This window comes from Anolis sagrei, chromosome 1 (genome assembly GCF_037176765.1).
Source record: "Anolis sagrei isolate rAnoSag1 chromosome 1, rAnoSag1.mat, whole genome shotgun sequence".
Classification (NCBI taxonomy): domain Eukaryota; kingdom Metazoa; phylum Chordata; class Lepidosauria; order Squamata; family Dactyloidae; genus Anolis; species Anolis sagrei.
Window position 1 is genome coordinate 235,454,965 of NC_090021.1, and position 21,069 is coordinate 235,476,033.

The 21,069-nt window shown below is 41.5% G+C and overlaps 1 protein-coding gene across 1 annotated transcript in view; it reads left to right on the forward strand.

The window, feature by feature from the left end:
- Positions 1-2,653, forward strand: part of LOC132772429 (membrane-spanning 4-domains subfamily A member 12-like) — a 31,012-nt gene extending 28,359 nt beyond the window's left edge. Inside the window, exon 6 of the mRNA XM_060771401.2 lies at positions 413-2,653. Within this exon, the coding sequence (XP_060627384.1) occupies positions 413-541 (129 nt within the window). The 3' untranslated portion in view covers positions 542-2,653. The remainder of the gene's footprint in view (positions 1-412) is intronic.
- The last annotated feature ends 18,416 nt before the right edge of the window (positions 2,654-21,069 follow it).

The window sequence follows — 21,069 nt, forward strand, 5'->3', positions numbered from 1 at the left end:
CTGCCTCGTGCATTTCTGTAGGTCTCTCAAGACCCTGTGGACCATCTGCAGATGTCCTAAAAGAAGCACCATTTACTTTTAAGAGCCAAATTTTAACCTTTAATTCTGGGAAGCATGTGCCTTGCTATCTCAATTGCAAGAAGATTATGTTTTCTAAGGTAGCAAATCTGCACACTTTCCAGATTCATGGGAAAACTGTACATTCATTAAAGTAAGCAGCATTTTTTCCACAGTTTCCACTGTGGCAGTAGAAGAGAGAGGAGGAGGAAGTTGTCAAGGGGGCTGTGGAAACAGCATATGGGGTCCCTGATGAATTTGAGAGAAGATAGTGTAGCTTCCCTGATCCCTAGAGCTACACCGTCTTACCATAGAAGAATGTTGGAATGCACGCCTAATGTTTTCTGTTTTCTAGGCCATATTGATTGAACCAAATGCCATCAGGACAGATACGGAGACTCCTTCTGTAGCAGAATCATCAAGAAGCTATCCACCAAATTCCACCAATGATGTGAATTATGATCCAAAAGTTGAGACTGTGTAGGAGACTCAAGAAGGGGAATCTGTATGGAGAAATCACACTGGCTGCACCTCTTTTGAGGTGTAAGCGCTGGCCCTTTCCTGCATGACAGAGTTCCTTCAGTTACTGCCAGTATTCTAAATGCCAGGCCAATGAGGTCAAAGGGACTATCTCTCTTCTTTCTCCAATACAGTCTTGGTTTCAGGCTGGGACTAAGAAGAATGTGGCTTGATCTGCTCTGCCTTGGACTAAGAGGTAACGAATGGACTCCATTTCGCATAGGCTGTGTATGGCACTAGCTGTGTGCCTGACACGTGGACTATGAAAAGTGTCAAATGTGTTTGATGATGATTTTGGTCTAGTGTTGGGGGTGGTCATAGAAAATCCGGGGACCGAAAAGAGAACACAGAATGGAAGCACACCCAAGTATTGGCAAATCAATACTGCTGCTTTTCTGCCTTTGGCAGGCTTTATGGCTGATCGTGAGACGAGAGGTAAAATAAATCAATCTGTGAGGTTGATATGAATGATTAATGCCCAATGCTACAACTGGTTTGTAAAGAGTTTTGATTGAGCTGGAGTCTCATGAGAGTTAGCCAACATAAGGAACTGCCTTGGCCCCAATACTTGTAGTTGTCCCCCTTGTGCTTCCATATGGGAGCATGATTTTGATGCAGAAAGCTGCATTTGGCATTCATTTGAAATGCACAGCAAAGCTGATTGGTTTTACAAAGCTTATCAGCAATGCTGCATGATCTTAAGCACTGTTGACTACTACTCTTACTATGACTATTTCTATTTCAATTAACTGTACATATATATCCATTCAGACTATTTCATCCAATCACTCTTGCCCTGGGAAATGTCCTGCCACTTTGTTCTCTGGAAGGGTCATCTCTTTTTAATAGGTATATACCTTGCAGGTATGGTGAGCTAAAAATAGTACTTTGTACCTCTACTTTTCATTAGTCTTGCTGGGCTATAAGTAGGCACCCTCCTTGAGGGGGAAAAAGAGAGAGAATACCCATTTTACATTCCACATCACGGAAGTCTATTCCAACTCTAGTCATTCTGGAGTTATGCACTGCCATCTAATACTCAGAGATCTTGCAAGAAATCTTTTTTAAAAATTGATAACAGAACACTGTTGGTGACAGAACTAATTGGTTCCTTTGACGGACCTTTCATGTTTCCTTGCACCATTCAAATTCAGCAATGACACTGAAGCAGGCTCAGGAATAAGAGTTGGCACAAGCCTTCATATGACAGATCTCTGCTTCATGAAGCAGAAGTCTGAAGGGGAACTAGGAGGGGCTGGACCCTGATGGTTTAAAGCAGCCGTTTTCCCACCCAGGTCACTCCAGGTGTTCCAGGCTTCAGTCCCATCAACCTCAGCCAGTAAGAGCACTGATCAGGAATGGTGGGAATTTGTAGTCTAATAAGATAAGGAAGTGTTGTAGTTGGAGAAGACTGGTTTACAAGAAAGTGAATTTTCCAACCCAAAACTGTTTTCTGGAAGTAGGAAGGCATTAAGTGGTATCTGTTAGGTGAGAGTCCTACTCAGCTAAATACAGTATCAGCAGGTGCTTAACCAAATGAAGGAACGAGCACAGTCCAGTCCTTCTGCTCAATGGCCAGTGAATTGAATGGGCGCTGTGCTACAACATGTAGTGCTGCTCATGGGTAGGTTTCGTTCATTTCAATGAGGCTTAGGACAGAGATAATGACCTGGTGGATCATGCCCTTGGTCTCCAAAAAGGTTTGGATGATTTTTCTATCTTTTTGCCTGCATATCATGTAATTAGAAGTTGGCATTTTTGAGATTTTCTATTATTGTTAAATAATTGGGAATGGCTGGATTGGAATCAATTCCCCTGGCTTCTGAGCATCTTGGTTAATCTCTCTTCAGAGCATGTTTTCATGAGAAATTTCTACTATTTAATGCCTGTTTGTAAAACAGGAAGTCCTATTCTTAAGTGATCTCACAGAGGTCTGGTTCTAGCAGTTATTTATTTCATCCTAGACAAGTTAAGGTTTTAGATTCTGAAGCGGATTCACTCTTTCTAGGTTTGATCTTGCTATTCATGGGTATGATTTTTTAAAAATGAAATGAAATGAAACATGTATTTGAAGCAACACATGTCTGTCTTTTCATTGTTCCCTTTCATCTAACAGAACAACACACTCGCTGGCAGTTACTTTTGTTGGATAGATTTAATCCAAAATGGAATGGATACTGGAGAACCAACTCACTGTATGGAGTCTTGTATAAATCTAGAAATTTTGATCAAAATGTTAACCTCCAAAACCTGGGTTGACTTACCTATAAGTCAATGTAACTACAAATAATTGGAAAAAAGGAGCCATCCCCTTCTCTGAGTAGAGTGGGGGAAAGCCTTGGATAAGAAAATGGTGGCAGGAGCAGCCAGGAGTGGCTGCCCCCCTGAGGCACTCTACAAAATGACCTTTGCAATCTGCAGCTCATATCAAGACCCATAATTTTGGCCCCAACACCTTCCTTTGACTAATACATGAGATCAACTTATAAATAAGTATACAGGATACCATCTCATTAGCCCTCTTCAGTGCAGTCGGTCCCTTGGAGGCAATTCCCAGACACTGGGGTGAGGGAGGAGGGTATTTTATTAAGCATGTTTTACATTTCTGCTGAAAGCCTTAATTGGATTAAAGTGAAAAAGACAGATAAAAAAAGCCAAATGCATCACACTTATACAGAACTCCTGCTAAACTGATAACAAAGAAGCAAAGATGGCTACGCTGATTATAAGAAACAATTTGAAATCCATATTAGGATATGACCTCTATTTGGACCAACAGAGTCTCAAAATCTCAAAATAGTGTGCAAGCTTTTGAGTTCTGCAGAATGACAAACACCGAGTAGTCTGAGTAATAGTAAGATTTTCTATTTTCAAACAGAGGGCGCCTATCATGGTTGTTTGTTCATTGTTGCAGCCTTCTGTACAGTTCCAATCTACCTCAGTAACCTAACTTGATCTGATCTGATCTGCATTCTCTCTTTCCACATCCCACATTATGTGGGATGTGGGAGGCTCAAACTCAATGGTTTGAACACCAGCAATTCCTCCTGCTTTCCTTTGCTTTGTTGGCCACCTTGCCCGATGTGTAGTCTGGGCAACCCAAACATCTCCACACTATTTTTTTATCTTTAGTTTATTTATTTATTTATGATATTTCTACCCCACCTTTCTCAAATCTGAAGGTGACTCAAGGTGGCTTTACAACATAGGCCGCTATTTGATGCCATTAAAACAATGTAAAAATTATAATAAACACTTAAACAGAATTATAAAATACATAAATTAAAACATTTAAAACATATAAAACCACTACCTTCACTAATAAAGGCATTATTCTAATATGGTCATGGCAACAGAGTCACAATCATAAACAAGTAACATCTTCTGGTCTGACCTTCAGCCATGCTCTGATTGCTGGCAGAATCTACCACTTTCTCCCCTTGCAATGGGTGCTCTACTGCAAGGTAGTAATGATCATGGCAATAGAATCACAGAACCTTTATCATGATTGTCAATATAAAAAGTTATGGGCTTCTGCTTTATTAATAGTTGACAGAGACTATTGGTGTTTAACTGAAGAAATTGCTTGCAGCCATGTTACACAAAGTGATGGTCCATGAACCAATGTCAGTTCACAAATCATCATCTGGTAGTCCAAGGAAAAAGAAAGAATAAAAAAGAAAGAGAGAGAGAGTGGAGTAATGGCTAATGTTAGGTGAAAAAATTGGTCCCCCACATCAGATAAGTTTAGGGAATACTAGAAGATTGTTAAAGTGATTAATGCACCAAAAGAGCTTGCCAGAAACAGGTGGATTACAGGCTAGAACAATATGGAGTTGAAGCAGCAGTGGTTGGAGAGATGAGAAGGATTTATTTTTCACACCGGATATGATGGTTCTCAGGTTACTGCAAGAAACACAATGGAATACATAGGCATCACAGAAGCTTCAGTAAATAGTAGTGCAGTGTGTGTGTTTCCTTTGAGCTGGTTGCTAAAGCAGGAGGAAGCTGCTCTTGTGCAATTCAGTCAATAAGTTCATACAGTGCTCAAATGAGACAAGCAACAAAGGAGTTTCTGAGGCAACATTACATAACAAGCAGATATAGGGCAATTCAGTACATACAATGTAGTTCCAATGAAATCCTCTCCGGGATTTTTTGTATTGTATAATTTACTGGAGTTCAAGACAGCACAACACTTTAGGAATCTGTCTGGGGCATCTAATGGAGTGCTCTCTCTTAGCAAATGAATCAGGATTGTACAATCTGTTCCTTAGTCTGCCCACTCAATAAGCCTGAAAGGTTTGAAAAAAATATATTTTCATCTTTAAAGTGATGGTAATAAGGCATGTCTTCTGAATGAGTGAAAGAGCTGAGCATGGAATCTAATATTCTTTTTATTCTTCGGAAACCCGAAGCAGAGTTGCCAGAGTCAGGCTGCTTTGCCATTAACAGCAGAAGTATTAGAAGATGGAGCTCTCCAGCACCTTGAGATGAAGTGATAGAAATGGGTTTTGTTAGCTTTATTAATTTTATTTGTGTGTTGCCCATTTTCCTTCCTTGAGTTGAATCCAAAATATTGGCTGAAATCAAAATGCCCCAAAGCTTTCAAAATGTCCCAAAAGAAAAGAAAAGGAGGGTGAGAAAGGGGAACAAAAAGAAAGATGAGCAGTGTTGTGGGTCACAGCGATAGTGTCCAGAAGTCTACTAATATGGGTGCTTTCATGTGTTCAACAGAGTAGAAGTGTGGGCTGCAATCAATTTAAAAAGCAAATTGTTACTCCTTGGTGCTTTCAGAAATTCATTTTGTTATGTCAAGGAAGAGCACTTCAAAGAATTTGACTACAACATTTGCCCACCCTATCTTATCCAATCTACCTGCTATTGATGGTGTCGAGAAAGGGACTATAGAAATGGTAAAAACATGGTCAAAATCCTAGATCAGCAAGACACAGCCAAATTTTGCCATGTTATTTCTCCTATCAAATGACACCTTTTATGTGCTGTGGCTACTGCCCCCCCCCCCCCACACACACACATTTGGACAGTGTGTATCAGAAGAAGAGATGTAGTACATTTCTAGAGGACGGCATCAATGCCACAGGAACATAGCAGGACATTCTCCTCTGGCTATGTTGTGCAGGGGGATGATGCAGATAAAATGTGAGTTTCGGTGCAGATTTCAGTTGTTGTGTAATGTCAGTAGAAAATCCTGACCACGAAATGACTTATGCATATACAAATGGGCTTTACATACATGTAAATTCACAGACATACAATATTTTGGCAATGTTAGTCACTTGCTCCTTATAACCATCTGCTCCTTGCTTCAAACTGCTGTGGCTATACTACATATACTTACAAAGTGCACTGCAGCATACTTTTAAGGCAGGGGTGTCCAAACATTTAAAGCGGAGGGCCAGTTTGCAATCCCTCAGCCAGTTGAGGAGCCAGACTCTAGGTTTGTTTTTGGGTTTGTTTTTTTTTTTGTTTTTGTTTTTAAAAACCATGAACTCATTCCTATGGACACTGCATATGTCGTATTTGTAGTGCAAAAAAGCCATGAAAGAATAATACAATATATAAAATGAAGAACAATTTTAACCAACATAAACAACCCAATCTTTCAATGGGAAGCATGGGCCTGCTTTTGGCTAAGGAGAGAGTCAAGTTAATTAGGATTGTTGTTGTGTGCCTCCAAGTCGTTTTGGACAGTGGCATATACTGCCTCAGAGACTGGTGGAGTCTCTTTCTCTGAGGTTTTTCAGTAGAGGTGGCATGGCCATCTGTCTAGAGGGCTTTTATTTTGGCAGGGGGGCTTATAGTTGCCACCTGGCTCACCCCTTTACTTCCCATGCAAGGGGCCACAGAAAAGGGTGGCCTTTTTGGAAAACATGGGGCAGTGACACAGGACAAAGGTGGGGAGGAGAAGGGAGGGAGGGAGAGAAGCCAGGCAGGTGCATAGCTTCCTGGGTCTGCCCTTCCCAACCATACAGTAGCAGTGGTGGTGGCAGCGGTAACAGAAAACACCTGGGGCAAGTAGGGCAATTGGGGGGGGGGCATTCCTTTGCAAATAAATAAAGAAAAGTAGTGGGGGAAGTGAGAGAGAGAGACAAGGGGCCACTGGGATGGGATGCCCGAGTCTGGAGCCACCCAAGGAGAAGGTGACGCTTAATCATGGTGAAGGGATGCAATAAGCCAGCATCTCTCTTTCTCTCCTCCCAAGGAGATCTGCTTTTTCTGGGTCCCTGATCCCCAAGATGGAAGGGCGGAACAAACAAGGAGAGGAAGGAAGTCGAGGGAGAGAGGGAGGGAGACCTGGAGAGAAAGAGCTGATGGAAATTTGAGCAAGGGCTACATTTGACCCCTGGGCTGGAGTTTGGACATGCCTGCTTTAAAGAGTTTAAATCGAAAGTCTAAAATAAACCCCTGAATGCATTGCAATGGGCAGCAATGTAAGCCACACTGTATGGTGAAATCAACTACACAGAATGCAACACACATTGTGGATATTCAACACACTGATGCATGGTGTGAACTTCAGAACAAATGGAGGCTGACAAAAATGTCTATGGGCATGGCTGGGCCACAGGTGGTCAGTTGACTCCCTGGGATAGGTAATCAAATGCCCCCACTCTTACTTTGTATTTCTTTGTTTCACTTTGTGTCTCCAGAGTACATATGTGTGTCTCTCCAGGAAAAGAAAAATTCACATTCTCCATAGCTGTCAAACTAAAAATACTACGGATTCTAGAACCGGTTCAAGGCCACCTTCCGGGGTAAATGCAGTCACCACCCTGGCTTCTAACCTGTTCCAGAAATTGCAGTCTAATCATCCACACAGCAACACCAATATCTGTGCTAGGTCGTCCGTAAAGATGATTCCCTTGTCAAGCTTTGCTTTATTTATTTATTTAGACAATTTGCAGAAATGTTTTTTATATTTTAATAAATAAATCCAAGGCAGCTTCTCATGTAATACTAAAATAAAACCAGAATGTGAAAAATAACAATGCTGTTGCTGAGTACATTCAACTCATTTTTGACCTTTTCTGACTCTGTGTTGAACTTTAAAAAAAAAAGACATACACAAGGCACAGGTGTGGAATTATGTGGGTGAAACATGACTCTCCACCTGCTTGAGGAAGGATCTCACCACAGTTTTCTTCTACTACCCACTCTCTAAACAAGTAATATGAAAAATATGTTATATAAATAAGGAAATGAGTAAGGCAAACAGTGAGCTCATTTTTGGAAGGGAATTGAAGCTAGATGTGTATCAGAAGAGCAGGATAGAGGAAACAGAAAAGTGAAGACAAAGTACAAGTTATTTTCCCTGGACTGGATCATGAATTCACTTGTCTAGAAGGATGAAGGCACTGCTTGTGAAAAGTATCACTGGGCAACCAAAGCCAGAGGTGTGTAAAAAATGCGCTCCTGACTCAGAAAAGCTCCAGACAAAGTTGGCAAAGTTTCATGCAAGTTTATTGAAAGTTATAATTTTGCAAAATTGGGTACAACTAATAGCCAGTTCTACCATTATTAAAGAGATAGTAATAGATGTTACCAATCCCTTCCATTTTCCATACCATGATTCCAGCCATCCCATAAGGAAATTGTCTATTCCTGAGTTTCCTCCTAATACCTTGTATAAGGCTATCCGGTTTTACCATGCTGTTTTACTGGTTGCATCAAAGTGTTTGTCTTTCTTCTACAGTACAATCAACTGTCTGCTTCGGCTACCCACATCTCCAGTATTTTTCCCCTCCAGCAACATTCAAAATGTCGGGGCATGTTGCAATACTTCTACTAGCCTCATAAACTCTTCAGCCTGCCTAGAAAAGCAAGATGAGTGATTCCCAGCTACCGAAAAGACTATAAGAAGCACTCTAATGTCCTTAGACTTCAAAACTGGAAACAGCAGGGATAAAGACTTGAAGCTCTCGTTTCCCTATGCTCTTTCTTCTCAAAATAAAGCCAGTATACACTACAATCCTGTGTAGTCTGTGTCCCATCCCAACAAAAAGGGCACAACTTGAAATAATAGTATTCCTCAGGCATGTACATGGACATCTTTCTTATTTAAATTTCTTACTTTTCACCTATTCCATTCACACATTTGATTCCCATGCCTAGTCTCTATCTCAAAAGCTTAAAAGTTCTGTATTTCTATTAATTTCAATGTTTTAGAATTGTTACCTGGTGTAAGAATCTTTATGTTTGACATCAATGTGGATGTTGATCCCTCCTCTTCTTCTATGGTTGGTGTCCCAACCATAATTCAAAGGGAACAAGTCACAGGATGTTTCCACTTAGTGAGACCTCCATTCCAAAGGAAGTATCATGTATGTCTGCATGCTGGGTCTGCCAACCTACCTCTTCTCTCCATGAGGTTGGGTTAACTGCCATTGAAGTCAAGCATGTCCCCCCCTCCCCAATAAGGGATGGTAACTTAAAGGGCAAGGGTACTAGACTGCACAATAGGGGTTAAGTCTTGGTCAATTTGCCAAGACACTAACAACAACAAGGACCCCATGAGGCTTTCAGGGAGCAGATTGGTCCCTGGGCTCCAGCCCTTGGAAAGAGTTACAGTTACCTTTTTGTTTCCCTTTCAAAAACATACTTCTATATGGACCTTTTCTGTTATGAATTATAAGCATATGGTTCCTGAAACATCAACCCTATATATATTTTCCTTTGTGCTAGTGGCCTTGACCTTTTTCATTCCCTTCCAAGGACATACAAATTTATGAATTTCCCCCATATGAACTATGGACACATGTTTTTCTGAAATTACTATTTTAATCAATTTCTCTGGCGGGTGGGGGGAAGGGGATGCTTGATATGAATTTCTTGTGATTCCTATATTTCCCTATGTATTTTTCCTTCATTTTTGCCCTGGCTCCAAGCCCTTTGCCCCCTTGCCCTCCCTTCGGGGAAAATCATCAAGGAAACTGCCAGCTGTTCTGAAAGGACAATCAGCAATCACAAAAGAACCCTTATCTTGATACTTGTGCATGGAACCATAAACTTGAGAGCCTTTGTTTGGTCTCGGAGTTGGGTTGCCAGACAAAGAATTTCGCTTGGCAAACTTTTGATCACTTCCCATTGGGGACAAAAGACCCTTGAACAGTCTTTTCCCCCGAAACTGTCTTCTGCTTTCAAAACTCGTCACAACGGACATTCACCCCAGTCTCTCCATTGTGTCATATCTGATGGCGACAGATAACTCAGATAAAGCAATCATCGCTTATCACAGACCCATCAAAAGACAATAGACTTGGCATCTTTCGCAGGCTGGACTCGGACTCAAGACCCCCAAGGCATGAAATCCTATAATCCACTCATAAATCCATTGTTTCTTCTTCATCCCGCCTCCCCTCTTCCTGATTCGCCAGAGCACTGAGGCGGTAGGAGCTTTCTGATTGGCTCCTGTGCAGCGGAAGAGCTCTGTGATTGGCTGTGGCACAGGGAGTGCGGCCGCGCCTCCTCCCAGCTGTTATCGCGTCAGCCAATCCCCTTCGAGCCGGGACGAGGGTGGGGATTTTGAAACTTCTAAGCCTGTATTTCCTATAAAAATGCCTCTGATCTCTGTAACCACATGCTTTGTCGGTGAATGATTGCTACATTGCATCCTTTTCAGCTGAATCGCTAATAAAAACACCTCGGTGCCGCTTCTTCAACTTTGGTGAAATTTCTTTTGGATTTTTTAAGAAAATAAAATTGCTGAAATCAGGCTTCTCTGAGCTCGCCAAAGTAGCGATCCCTCTTTGGTGGGGTCCCAGGGTCTCTCCTCCTGGGGCAGACTCTCCTAAAGTTCCTATCGACTTCACCATGATAGTATTGGATTACACTTTTCCTTTTTACATGCTGGATTGAAAAGCTCCCTTAAATATGCGAATCATTTTTTTATTTTCTCTCTGGCATAAGCTATCCATCTCACAGTTTTTGTGGTCCACTACACACTATTCCAATCAGGACAACAGTTGTTCTTGTACATATATTTATCAGGATTATCCAACTGTCTTTGGTACTCTAAATCATCAATAACACTATTCAACACGATTTTTGTTCCTAAATATAAATGTAATTTCTTAATTGGTTCTATCATAAAAACATGGAAATGTTTCGTTAAACTGCAAAAACCTTGTTTCTGCAGGACATCCTGCAACACATTTTGTTATAGTATTTGAATGAAAATCTCAGAGTGTCAACCAATTTGACATAGTTTGTGGCAGCCACAAAAACAAAGTTTCTGGAGCATAACAACTACTTTCAAAGTAAGTACTGTACAATTAAACAGGAAATAACACTTTCAAACCAGAAACAGATTTTTTTCAAATTTTGTAACATAGTGTAATTATTAAGCTACAGATATCAAATTGAATCACCTGTGGGTTTGTGCTTTCACTTATCCAGCTTGTGAGTCTTGCCTCTTTCCAGGTTTCAATGGACTGGGTGTCATGGAATCTGCTTCTTCATCTTCAAACAAACTGAAGAAGAGGCCACGCCAACAAAGATGGCTGTAAATAAAAGTAGTGTAGAGGTGTTAAGTACCCTGGCTGAGAAGAGGGAGTAGTTTTCCTTTTGTTATAGGACTAGCCTGCTGGCCTGGTAGGGACATAAACATCTCTGAGTTACCATGGACTTTAAAGGCGATCAGAAGTATATTGGGGGAATTCACTGAATGGGAGGTAGAACTGGCTTTACTGAGCCTCTTCCACACAACTGAGTAAAATCCCACACTATCTGCTTTGAACTGGGATATATGGCAATGTGGAGTCAGATAACGCAGTGTAAGGTGGATATTGTGGGTTATTTTGCCTTGATATTCTGGGTTATATGACACTCCATGCAGTCATGCTGGCCACATGACCAGGAGGTGTCTATGGACAACGCAGGCTCATCGGCTTGGAAATGGAGATGAGCACCTCCCCCAGAGCTGGAGATGAGCACCGCCTCTGGAGCTGGAAATGAAAGGAGAAGCCTTTGCCTTTTTCTGTGTCTTTGGACCCTTCCACACAGCCATATAACCCAGAATATCAAGGCAGGGAATCTCCAAATATCTGCTTTGAACTGGGTTACCTGAGTTCACACTGCCATATATTCCAGTTCAAAGCAGATAACGTGGGATTTTCTCCCTTGATATTCTGGATATAGGGCTGTGTTGGATTTAGACTGTTTCAAAGTTTTTGCTTGTGTTGTTAGGCCAAGGTCATCAACATATATAAAGCTCTTTGTGAGTGGTGGCTGTGGCTGATTGCTAGTAAATATTTTTTTCGTTCTTTCGTTTCAGGAGCGACTTGAGTAACTGCAAGTCGCTTCTGGTGTGGGAGAATGGCCCGTCTGCAAGGACGTTGCCAAGGGGATGCCTAGATGTTTTGATGTTTTACCATCCTTGTGGGAGGCTTCTCTCATGTCCCCGCATGGAGAGTCGAAGCTGAAAGAGGAAGCTCATCCACACTCTCCCTGGATTTGAACCTGCAACCTGTTGGTCTTCAGTCCTGCCGGCACAAGGGTTTGACCTAAGGACGTTGCCCAGGGGATACCCAGATGTTTTGATGTTAGTAAAGATGTTAAACAAGGTCGGTGCAAGAATGCTGCCTTGAGGTAAACCATTCTTTTGCTTCCTCCATCTACTAAGGAAACCCCATAAGTTGGAAATGATTTAGAGATACAAAACGGCAACAAATTTCTAAATTATCTCTCCTCTGAGCATGCACATAGTGCAAATATCAAATACTTTTCAGAGAAAAGGCCTCTGAGTGTAATGTATATATATAGCCCCCCTCATGCAGGCATCTGTCCAGGAGAACAGAGGGGCTCCCTGGTTCTCCCCTGAACCCCACTTCTCTCACCCAGCTCATTCCCTTTAAAAACAGCTCTGGAGCAACCAGTGCTCTCTACAACCTTATTGGCTGTCTCCTGCGTTTTACTTTTGGAGAAAGAGACAGGATGTCAATAAAGAACTGGGCGCAATGCAATAGAATCCTGGGAGTTGTAGTTTTGTAAGATACCTGGCCCTCTTTGTCCAAAAGTGCTGCTACTCTAAACATCCAAAATGGTTCTCTCTTGTCCTCTCCTGAAGCCAGAATTTACATGGATTTCTTTTAGCAAAAAGTTTTGTGGTGTCTCTAAAAATAATTTCTGTTCTCAGCTAAATCTGTCTGCTGCGTTTGTCTTTTTTAAAAGTTATTTTGAGTATTCCTCCCCTCCCTCTTCTTTCTGCGTTTGTCTTAAGACTAATTTTCCTGTATTGAAAAAAGTTGGAGGTGTTGTTAGTTGCCTTCCCCTCTCAACTAGGCTTGTGGTTCTATTGCTACATGAAAAATCTTTGCAGGCTGCCTGGAGGCTGAGTTTGATTCTCCTAGATCTTCTCAAACTTTTTCTTTTGAGGCTTTGTTCCTCCTTTCTTCCTGAAGGGTTTCCTCTTGCCCCTCTTCCGCAGCTCAGCCTGCAAGGGAGGCTAAACCTCCCTGACTATTTTTTAAATTATTATTTTATGCGGTGGTGGTATTAAAAATCTCTCTCCATTGTCTTCCAGGGACAGCTAATCTCTGATCTTCTTTAGGTATTTTTTTAAAAACAAGTAGGTCCTGACTTCCTTTTCCTCCCAGATTTTTCGTTTTCTCTTCCCCTCTGTTCCTGTCCTCAATTTTTCCTCCTTATTGCCTTGTTCCCCCGAGACCTAATCTTAGAAGGTTGATCATTCCTTCCAAGGGTCAATATGGACAGTAGTCAATAATTGTTTGCCTTTCTCTTAAAAAACCAGTTATCCTGTCTTTGCCTTTACCACCACTATCACTTGTCTTAAATCCAAATTGCAGAACTTTCCTGGTCTTGACATTTTTGAAAAGAACCTCCAAAACCCAAGCCATGCACTAGATCAGTGGTTATCAACCTGTGGGTCCCGAGGTGTTTTGGCCTACAACTCCCAGAAATCCCAGCCAGTTTACCAGCTGTTAGGATTTCTGGGAGCAGAAGGCCAAAACATCTGGGGATCCACAGGTTGAGAACCTCTGCACTAGATGGTCCTCTTGTCTTTCATTATTACTATTGCCTCACCAGAATTTATATATTTTTTCAGAACTTGTTGAATCCATGCTCCTTTTCCATATTTTTGCCCAAACAACTTTTAATTATTATGGTATAACTTAACCTCTGGCCATCAGACTGTATGCTAGCATGTTTTGGAGTGGGAACTGACCATAGAGTTATGTTGGTAGGATTTAGAGTGAGTTTATTAATAAAATCCATGATTAATCAAACTCGCCAGAGTTAATCCTGCCAATGTGGAGGGCTGACTGAACAAGCAGGAGAGTAATGCCAGCTTTCATTTCACAATCTACTGTGATATCCAAGGTCTCCCTAACTGGACAATAGAAGGAATTTGGTAGTCACCTTGTTTCAGAGAGTGCCTTCAAACAACATACAAATTTACTTATTGCTTCAAATGGACACTAGTGTGAAGAAGGAGAATGAGACAGATGTATGTGTGGCATTTCTATGTATTTATGCATTATTAAAAGTGAGAAATGCATCAGTAAATGGAAAATAGGTCACAGAGAAGGCTGGTGCCTCCCTTATTGGTGTGTTTATGTGTGAATCCAGATCTTAATAACTTTCAGGACTTTAGATAACTACTTTAAAGCTACCCAAAACTTGACATGTATTTACTGGTCTCTTCCACACAGCTGAATAAAATCCCACATTATCTGCTTTCAACTGGAATATACAGCAGTGTGGACTCAAAATAACCCAGGGCCCTTCCAGATAGGTCCTATATTCCAGGATCTGATCCCAAGTTTTCTGTTTATCCCAGCTTTTATGGCAGTGCAGACTCATATATTCTGAGTTATATGACTATGTGACAGGGCCCACTGTCTTACTGAAAGAAGAAATAGCAGCTGCCATTGCAAATAATATTTTTGTAAATTTAGTATAGGTTGATTCACCCATAGTGATACAATTCAGGTATAGTTACCATAATTTTAACATACACAGCAAAGAGGCAACAATACAACCAAAAGTGTTTGTTCAATCTGCTGTCCCCCTTCTTATTGTTTTTTCCCCCTTTCAACTGGACTTTCTTAAAAATGATAGTGAAAACATTTGGGAGTTACAACAAGGGGTTCAGCTGTGTTCTCCTAAGCAAGCTTGGTAGCCTCCAGGGCAAAGTGGATCATAAAGCATGATTAGTTTTGCCTACCTGTTAGCTTTTGTATCCTGTGTGGTCACATACACAGCCCCCGGTGGCACAACGGGTTAAACCCCTGTGCCAGCAGGACTGAAGACCAACATGTTGAATCCGGGGATAGCGCAGATTAGCTCCCTCTGTCAGTTCCGCCCCCCCCCCCATGGGGGGACATCATCATCATCATCATCATCATCATCATCATCACTTTATTTCTTAATTAGTCGCTCTCCACAAGGTGCTCCGAGCGACTTACAATTTAAAACAGTTTATACACAATATAAAACATTCAATATAAAAACATTCAACATAAAACATTCAACATAAAAACATTCAGCAGTGACTATGGCAAAATTTGATCTGTCAAAATTACACATGAGAGAAGCCGCCCACAAGCATGGTAAAACATCAAAACATCCGGGCGTCCCCTGGGCAACATCCTTGCAAACAGCTAATTCTCTCACACAAGAAGCAATTTGCAGTTTCTCAAGTCGCTCCTCACACACACACACACACACACACACAAATCCCAAACAAACATACACATAATGCTATATTCTCACTTGTCTTGCCAGATCTGAACAGGACATCCTGACTTCTTTTTCAAGAGACTGCAAGCCACAAAAGAACATGAAGGGCTGTTTTGTTTTGGAATCTTAAACCCATAATGTAAGTTCAGGAAATTCACCTGACCTCAACGTAGTCTGATCGTCACCTCTACTGACAACACATTATTTTAAAAAGTTGACATTCACCAAGAACTCTTGAGTTTTCTTCTGGAAAGCTTGGAAAAACAGGGGTGGGGTGTGGGGTTTGACTACTATATCCAGACTTCTTAGCCAGAAACACAGTGATTTTATTCTGATGGATGTAATCATTGAGTGATAAGACACTGAAAAATACATTAAAAATTATAGCTTACAATATGTGAGTCAGACCTTAATTTATTCACAATATGGTGGATATTATATTATGGCTAGTTGCCACAATGTTTAAATTTGGGACTTGGGCATGGCACCAGATGCCAGTTATCTGAGATAAAAATTCAGCAGCATGAGAAATGGGCACCTGTTCTTTCTCAAATTATGACACACAATGCATTAGGCATCTCTGTTACATGTCAGTGCCATAGGCCCTAGCAGACAGGTGTGAGAATCATGTGGCACCGCAGATGCTCCAGATGTTGAACAGCAACTCCCAAACTTCCACTAATGGCTACACTGTTTGGGGCTGCTAGGACAGGCAGCCATCTGGAAGGCTGCACAATTCTCACTCTGGGCTTTGAAGGGAGAGTACTTTGGTCTGAGAACATACTATATCTGATGAATTTGGTATGTTATTGGCTCGCTGTTAATAGCCCAGATGATTCAAATGCACTTCAAAAGCTCTATTGCCTGATGAATGAAAATTATTTCCTGATGTTTAGTCCACTACAATATTCACCAGTTGACTGGTGTTTATGTGCCTATGCAGCTCAGAAGTCATGAAAAGGTAATGTTTAAAGGAAGTCTAACTGATGGCTCATCACCTGGGTGGAAGAGAAACACAGGCCCCATCTACATTGCCATATAAAATCCAGGTTATCTTCTTTGAACTGAATTATATGGCAGTGTAGACTCATATAATCCAATTCAAAGCAGATAATCTGGATCATCCACTTTGATAATCTTTAGTGTACCTCCAGCCACAGTCTGAACCAGTCTCAATAAAGGAAATGGTCTGAAATGCGTCACTTACAGTGTGATTTGTTTTTGTTTTGGAATGAATGCTTTGCATTTGGTAATTAATGACTTTAATGTGAGGTGCTGGGAAGAAAGAAAGAAAGAAAGAAAGAAAGGACATGTTGACTTTTCAAAAGAGCTTTTCACATAAATATGTGTGCACTTCCTGGTAAGGCAATAGAATTGGGCTTGCAAGGAACATAGAAGGACATATCAAGAGAGTTCAGGTTTGTGCAAAATAGTACATTTATTTGTATTTTTCTTATATTTTAAAGATCACAACAAGGGAAACATAAGGTATTCATTTGCTGTTGTTTGATTGTTGGTTGTGAGGGCTCAGAAAGAGCCTAAATGGGTAGGGTTTAAATGCAGACAAAATTAGAAAGGTCAGATATTAGGGCCACTCTCCGTTTTTCAATGGCAATGCTATGCTATAGACCAATACAGTAATTTTAAAATGAATGTCCATAATTGAACTGAAGGATGCTATGAACACAAAGATGTAATGCTCTTTCTGCTTGAGGTTATGATAAATGCTTTACATGAGAGAACTTCCAATTTTTTGGCTCAGTAATAACAGTTTTTTTCTCTCTCCAGGGTTTGGTGTGAGGTTTCAAAAGGCGATTTTCTACTATTGCAGAATAGGAAAATATAGAGATTTGATTCAAGATATTCTTTTTGGGGCTCCACTTGTTTCTTTAGCTTTTCTCTTACGCTTCTTGTGCTATTCAGGAATTCTTCTTCATCTTTGTGATGCAAAACATTTAGCCCTTTGTTCCTCTTTCACCTTCTGCTACAACTGTCAATTGTCAGCAAATCTTTATTGACTTTGTTAAATTATGCTCCATGTCTTTAGGCAATCTACATTGGCCTCTAAATCCTCAGTGAGTCTGGAGCATAATTGTTCTGGACTGACCTTGAAGGTAGCCACATGCACATGACATAGCCCACTGCGATGCCACATTGGTGTACCATATGGTCTAGCTGAGCTCATATTGCCCTTGCTGGACCATCACTTCACCTTCCATGTTGCTGCTGCTGCTCCTACCTTCATGTGAGCCCATGGCCATTGATGTCAGAATGGCAGGGTGCAACAGCAACATGGGCATGGTATATCCGCTTTCCCTTCTCTAATGAATGATGATGCCACCAGTGTCACATCTGGACAGCAAAATGGTTGGAACTGGATCTGTCAGAATGTGTAAATTACTCAGCATTTCTTTAAGTGCTAACAGAATCAATGTCTCAGGATTAACCACATGTGTCACTGTAATTGGGGTGTGGTAGCAGAGTGCTGAGACTGTTGCATATGTATGTAGTAACTTGATAAGATTTGATGAGGGCTGGAGGCCGGTGTGTACTGTAAATACTGTGTTAGTATTTGTACTAGTTGTACTATTGCTGCAATTTAAGAAAGAAAAGCCTTTTGGTTGAAACGAACAGCTTTTTGTCCTGAGGAGACCACATTGCTGCAAGAAGATATTTAGTTTACTTCTTGGAAGGAGAGCAATGACCAATTGTGATAATATAGTGAAAAGTAGAGACATCACACTGGCAACGAAGATTCGCATAGTTAAAGCAATGGTATTCCCTGTAGATGTGAGAGTTGGACCATAAGGAAGGCTGAGTGAAGGAAGATAGATGCTTTTGAACTGTGGTGCTGGAGGAAAGTTCTGAGAGTGCCTTGGACTGTGAGAAAATCAAAACAGTCCATACTTCAGGAAATGCAGCCTGACCACTCATTGGAGGGAAGGATATTAGAGGCAAAGATGAAGTACTTTAGCTACATAATGAGAAGACAGGAAAGCTTAGAGAAGACATGATGCTGGGGAAAATGGAAGGAAAAAGGAAGAGAGACTGACCAAGAGCAAGATGAATGGATGGTATCCTTGAAGCAACTAGCTTGACTCTGAAGGAGCTGGGGGTGGTGACAGCCGAAAGGGAGCTCTGGTGTGAGCTGGCCCATGAGGTCATGAAGAGTTGGAAACGACTAAATGAATAAACAACAACAAACAGGAATGAAGAGTCCCTTCTGCTATACAACAGGGAATTTCATGCTGATTCGAACCCCTGACAGGATCTAATCCCATTATCCAGACTGCTTTGAAGCCATGGGATATTCTGGAGTTACCAATAATCTTTGAAATATTCCCTGTCTTTACCTAAAGCAAGACAAAACTGCTTTAACTCTGTAAAATCTGCAATACTTACTGGAAGCCAGTGAATGTCATGAGAATAGCCAGAAGTGACTTTGAGGTGTGTCCTAGTTTTCTCTTCCTTTTTCTGCCTGTATGGACTTGTCTTTTATTGTACTTGGCTTGAGCCTTACTAATACTTCCGCAATCCAAGACCTAGTCAGCTTTGGGACTCTTGTGACACACAAGAAATGGGAACTTAGCAACAGTGCTCCTGGCTGGCCTTGAACTCCAATTCCCAAGTGGCCTCATGACAAAGTACATTATGAACCAATTTAGAACTTTTGAGGAAAAAATATGTTTGCAAAGGAAGCTTGTGATTAGTGGCCTAGATAGAATGGGAACAGATATGTTGGCAGTGGCAGTGGGTGCGGACATATTTGTTTATTGGCTGCCCCAGGAGTATTGAGAGACTTCTCCATGCTGAAAGAAGTTCTATCCTCGTGTTTCTAGCCTGCTAAAGATGGAAGGTGTCCTTTGAGGACTAGAATTTCACACATTTAAACACTGGCCAGCAGGGGAATGGGACAGAGAAAGAAGAGGCTTCTTCTTTGACTTCCCAAACTGATATGCCTGAATCAGTGCATTTACTGATATGGTGCATAGTACCAGAACAGCTTCATCTGTATGGATTTGGGCAAGTATAGCACATGTGCCTTCACATAACTAGTGGCTTGCATTCCACATAACATGCGGCCCGCTCTCTGTCATTATGTTTGGTTTCTATGTTTTGTGTATATTGTTTATACGCTTTGATGTTTTATACTTTATTGTTATGTTGTTTATTTTATTGCAATTTGTATTTTCGTATTTTAATTTGTTGTTCGGGCTTGGCCCCATGTAAGCTGCTCCGAGTCCCCGTTGGGGGAGATGGTGGCAGGGTATAAATAAAGATTATTATTATTATTATTATTATTATTATTATTATTATTATGGCTGCATTCAGACATTTTTGTGTGCCTTATTGTATAAATCATAGAGTCATAGAATCATAGAGTTGGAAGATAGCACAAGGGCCATCCTGTCTAACCGACTGCCATGACGGAATGCCCAATAAAAGCACTCCAGACGAATGACCATTGAGGTTCTATGTAAAATATTCCAGAGAAGGAGATTTCACCACATTTTAATGTAGCATATTTCACAGTGGAACAGCTCTTACCCTCAGGAGATCTTTTCTAATTTTTCCCCTGTAACTTGAATTTATTAATTATTTATTAACGATATTTCTACCCCGCCTTTCTCGAACCTAAAGGTGACTCAAGGTGGCTTACAACCAGGCAGCCATTTGAAGCCATTGCTTCATGTCCTAGAGTGGTTCTGCATTGGACACAGTCTCCCAGACCAGACCCAGTATCAAACTTGAGATTGACCCCAGGATGGTTCTTATTGCATGTCTCTGGGCCACTGGGGAGGCAGGAAAATGTCCTCTGCCTGAAGACGCCAAAGTTGGTTCAGTGCTGATGGATGGTTCCCTTACTGCCCCGCTCTTTTTTGTTGTATTAGTAACCACCCGGTGTGAAATGGACAGTCGCTGTCATTCATCACCTGGCGTGATGTCAGCCAGGGCACCAGAGCGAAATGAGGGAAGAGAAGAAGGAACAGAAGAATAGCCCACCACTTTCCCTTCCCTTCCCTTCTCTGATGGTTATCCAGGTGACAAGTGATGCATGCTGACCACTAGTCATTTCACGGCTGGTGGTCACTGCTACTATGAGAACAAAAATGGTCACTAAGTGCCATCCTGTGTCCCGAGGTAAAGGTAAAGGTTTTCCCCTGACATTAGGTCTAGTCATGTCCGACTCTGGGGTGTGGTTCTCATCTCAATTTCTAAGCCGAAGAGCTGGCATTGTCCGTAGACACCTCCAAGGTCATGTGGCCGGCATGACTGCATGGAGTGCCATTACCTTCCCACTGGAGCAGTACCTTTTGATCTACTCACATTTGCATGTTTTCAAACTGCTAGGTTGGCAGAAGCTGGGGCTGATAGCGGAAGATCATGCCTTTCCCCAGATTCGAACTTGTGACCTTTCGGTCAACAAGCTCAGTAGCTCAGCGCTTTAATCCACTGCACCATCAGGGACTCCCCTGTGTCCCTAGTCTACCTTATACTGCGCATATGGAATGTCCATGTAAACAGTTACAGCCAGTTTCATTTAGGAACCAGCTGAACTGATTATATGGGCCCGAAGTAACAATTTGCTCTGAATGCTCAGGAAAACTCTGGAACAACTTACAACTGTTGTTAACACAGTTCAAGGCCACATTAACATGAATCAGCTTCCACAGAGCTGATTCTCCTCAACTTCAGGATTCAGTGTCCATGTAGGTGTGCCCCTAGTCTCTGGAGGTGCAGAGAACAAGCTTGTTCCCTCCTCCTCCT